Here is a 3801-nt window from a genome sequence, read left to right as displayed (position 1 = left end):
AAGAAATGAAGCACTTCTTAAAAAATTGATAAAAGAAATAGTGGAGCCCTTGCCGAGTTCATTGTAGGGAGTTAGGGGAATGGGGAAGCTCCCATCTCCTAGTTTGCAAATGGTGAATTTGTCATTTAGTTGGAAATCAAGTCATGGATCTTTTGCCAATGGCCAAGAGGACTTGGGGCATCCATAGTAAATAGAATAGGAAATGGAAGAGGATGAGAATCAGAGAGAAGATCTAAAAAGGAGTCCTAATTGGCCTATGGCCCTCTTTAACAAGGAAGACTTTTTACATGGAGGAATTGTGCATGCGAATAAACAGCCAATAAAGAGAAAAAAAATAAACATTAGATGGAATAAAGCTCTCGAGTAGAGGTGAATGATAAAGAAAATAAATACTGAAAGAGGAAGAAGACACACACCTTCAGCACACTTAGAAGTAAAACGAGGCAGAGGACTTTAGAAAAAAGTGTAAGAAGTGTAAATTCATACTTGTGGCAGAGGATTCCACTGCCAGATAATGTAGATGACTTGGTGATCCTTCAAATATGGGTAGTTACCCTTCAAATATAGGCTGAATAACTGAAGCCTTAGTAGCAGTATAGTAACTGGTAGGGACGTCCTCATTGAACTCCTGAGGAAATGGGTGAGGAGGCATTCCAATCTCAACAGTTCCTTCAAGCATTTGAATCACTTTACTCATTGTGGGTCTGTTTGCAGGGATGTGTTGAACGCACCAAAGCCCCACCAAAGACATCTTTTCCAGAATCTCTTCTTCCTCTTCTTCTCCTCTCCTTCTCCTTTCTGTGCCTTCGTTACCTCTGTCTCAACTGGACTTGCTTGGCCGACGAAACCTCTCACTTTTAGCTCACCTCTCTCTGCTTTCTTGAAGATCCAGTCAGGAAAATAAACCTTGCTATTATTCTCCTCACCCAAATCATAATTCTTCCTTCTTCCTGCCATTTCTAAGAGAAGCATTCCATAACTATACACATCAGACTTTTCTGTTATAGGTCCATAAGTCTTGGTCCACATCTCCGGGGCAGCATATCCTGGTGTCCCTTGAGCATGTGTTAAGGACACATGACTTTGATCTTTGTCGATCATTCTTGCTAATCCGAAATCTGCCACTTTAGCAGAGAAGTTTGAGTTTAATAAAACATTATGAGGCTTAATATCAAGATGTAAAATTCTGCTTCTACATCCCTCATGTAAGTACAATATGCCCCTAGCAGTCTCCATTGCTATATTATAAATTTGTGGAGAGGTGAGTTCCAGCTTTTCTTCTTTCCCTTCTTGTTGTTCTTCCTGATCCTTACCATAGATATATTTATCCAATGAACCCCTCTCCATGAATTCGTAAACCAGTGCTTTGTTCTTGCCTTGGGCGCAATAACCCAATAGTCCCACCAGATTGTGATGGTGAATTCTCCCTACAGTTGCAACTTCATTCATGAATTGTTTCTCACTCTGCTTTAATCTCTTCAAGAGCTTAACTGCGACAGCTCCACTTCCTTCAATGGATCCCTTGTAGACACTCCCAAATCCTCCCTCTCCGAGCTTGGTGGAGAAATTGGAGGTGAATTTCTTTATTTGAGAGAAAGAGAATCTTCTTGGTGAAATTCCATCAACCACGCCTTTGAAATCTGTTTCTGTACTGAACTTATCATTGCTACCACTTTCATCATCCTTTTTGCTTTCTGCTTTCCTCCGGATCACACAGATGATCACTGCTGTTGCAATTGCAAGCAGAACAACTACAATTGCAGAAACAGATATAGCTGCACACAGTGAAGGGAGAAAATCGTCAAATTAGGTTTCTGCAGGAAATAGAAGGTAAACAAAGGAAAAAATAATTCCCCTTTTTTCCTGGATCATTGGTGACGGAGAGTTTGGATTTACCTGCAATAACTCCTTTTGAAAGCTTGGATTTGCCACCCCTTGGCAACCAAGTTCGCAGATCTTCATTCACTCCTGATAAACCAAGACCATGTCAGAGTTCAAATAGTAAAATCAATACAAGGATCCAATTGAGTACAAACAGACTCACCATCACTGCAATTCAATCGATGAGCACTTGAAGAGCAGAAGCACATGAAAACCCCACTAGGACTTGAACCGCACCTCCCTCCGGTAGTCTGGCAACTCCGGCAAGCCGCCGACGTCGTGTACCGGATCTTGAAACCCCTCTTAAGGTAGTCTCTCAAATCTCTAATAGCAGTCACGTTAACGTCCTCCGTTGTGATAACGGAGAAGTCCTCACACTCAGGGTAGCTAATGCTTAATGAAGTGTAGAGACAGAGGTTGTTACCCGTCGTGGTCCCGTTGCAGCCCATGCAAGAGCTCGGCTGGAGACTCCCCGGCGGCGCCGATCTTGGTCTCTGGGTACAATTGAGGTGGGTGCCGTACTTGTACTCGCTGGAGAGGGAGAAAATGTTGGGATCCCCTATGAAGCTCTTTCTCGTGACAGGTCCACAGCCAAAGAGAGCGTCGCTAGCGACGAAGAGTGAGATACCGGCTGAGTCGATGCTGAAATTGCTCACCATGCGGTGGGGCTCTGCAGTAGGGATCTTGTTGCTGCCGAGGACGAGATGCTCATTGTTGGCACAGGTGACTCTGAGGTCAGGGTGCCCACAAAATCTTGGGACATTAAAAGGGTAAAGCAGGGAGAGGTTGCCGCAAGTGGAGGTACCACAGGTGTTGTAGTAGTATGCCGGGTCTGTGCTGATTACTTCCTGCGTCTGACTCGCTGAGAAGAAGAAACGGAGGGAAAGTATGACCAGAGAGAAGATGAAACGAGCCACCGCCATGGTGGTAGTGATTCACAGCTGGGTTTCAACCTCCTCTACAAAGAAGTGAAAGAAGATTTTAGGCAAGCGAAGGAAGAACAATCTTGTTCTTGAGAAGCATCACCCTAGCCCTCTTTTCCTCAAACCAAGCTCTCGCAGTTTTATAAGCTTGAAAGATTTACTATTGTGTCTGAGGTAAACCTAATGAATGACCGAGGAAGAAGACAGGTAATTCGTTTTCCCTTCCAATTAATTAAGTCTTCTCTTCTGCAGCAGAGTCAAGTTTGATTAATCTAATCCATGAATCCAGGATGGAGAGGACGGAATACGATAAAAATATCGTAACGTTATCTGCTTCGATCATCAAAATGCTCAGGAATGGTGGGAAACAATAAATTAGTAAAGACTTCAATGTTGGAATATCGTGACAAAGAGCAATGGAGGAGGCTGGATCATGTATTTTCAACAAAATGAAGGGAAAAAAAATCATTCCTGTCGCCTTCATCAAAGTCTTGCAGCTTAAGAAAATCATTAGCAGATTTAACATTGAAGGCTTCCGTGGAGCCGCAAGTTTTGAAGAAGATGATTTATAACTTGAATTAGCAAGAAAAGAAATTAAGAATGGAAGAACATCTTATCTTTAAAAAGAAGTCATGCAAAGAGAGAAAAAATGATTTGGTTGTTGGTCTTTCACGGCACGATCAATCCATAGTTGATCCTAACGCGGTGTTGTTCATATCTGCAGTTTTTCTTCGTCTAAAAAGTGTTGACGATCCTCCCTCACATCTTATCGAAAGTTGTCATCATCAATCACTAAAACCCATTAACAGCTTGACTGGCACGCTACTTGTGATGTGGACAACCTGGTCGTTAGTGTCAGTTGTAGAAGATGAGTCAACGAGACGAAGTCTAGTCCACTTTCTGAAGATAAGATACGAGAAGATACGAATTTAGTTCTTCTCTTTTACTTGGAAATTCCAAGGTAAATGAAAAAAATTATTTTAGTTCTTCTCTTTTA

The 3801-nt window shown here is 42.3% G+C and overlaps 1 protein-coding gene across 1 annotated transcript; it reads right to left on the bottom strand.

Moving 5' to 3' along the window:
- Positions 1 to 220: 220 nt before the first annotated feature.
- LOC137946703 (probable receptor-like protein kinase At5g20050) lies at positions 221 to 2804 on the bottom strand. The gene is made up of 4 exons (XM_068793019.1): positions 2045 to 2804; positions 1897 to 1968; positions 849 to 1775; positions 221 to 804 (listed from the first exon to the last, which is right to left on the bottom strand). The coding sequence occupies exons 1-4, from the start codon at positions 2802 to 2804 to the stop codon at positions 551 to 553; spliced, it is 2013 nt and encodes a 670-aa protein (XP_068649120.1). The 3' UTR covers positions 221 to 550.
- Between the last annotated feature and the right edge of the window lie 997 nt (positions 2805 to 3801).

Source organism: Aristolochia californica, unplaced genomic scaffold, assembly GCF_029961685.1.
Source record: "Aristolochia californica isolate CCGP_79_NKW_82.1479 unplaced genomic scaffold, dmAriCali1.0.hap1 SCAF_12, whole genome shotgun sequence".
Lineage (NCBI taxonomy): Eukaryota > Viridiplantae > Streptophyta > Magnoliopsida > Piperales > Aristolochiaceae > Aristolochia > Aristolochia californica.
This window is presented reverse-complemented; position numbering and strand designations above follow the sequence as displayed.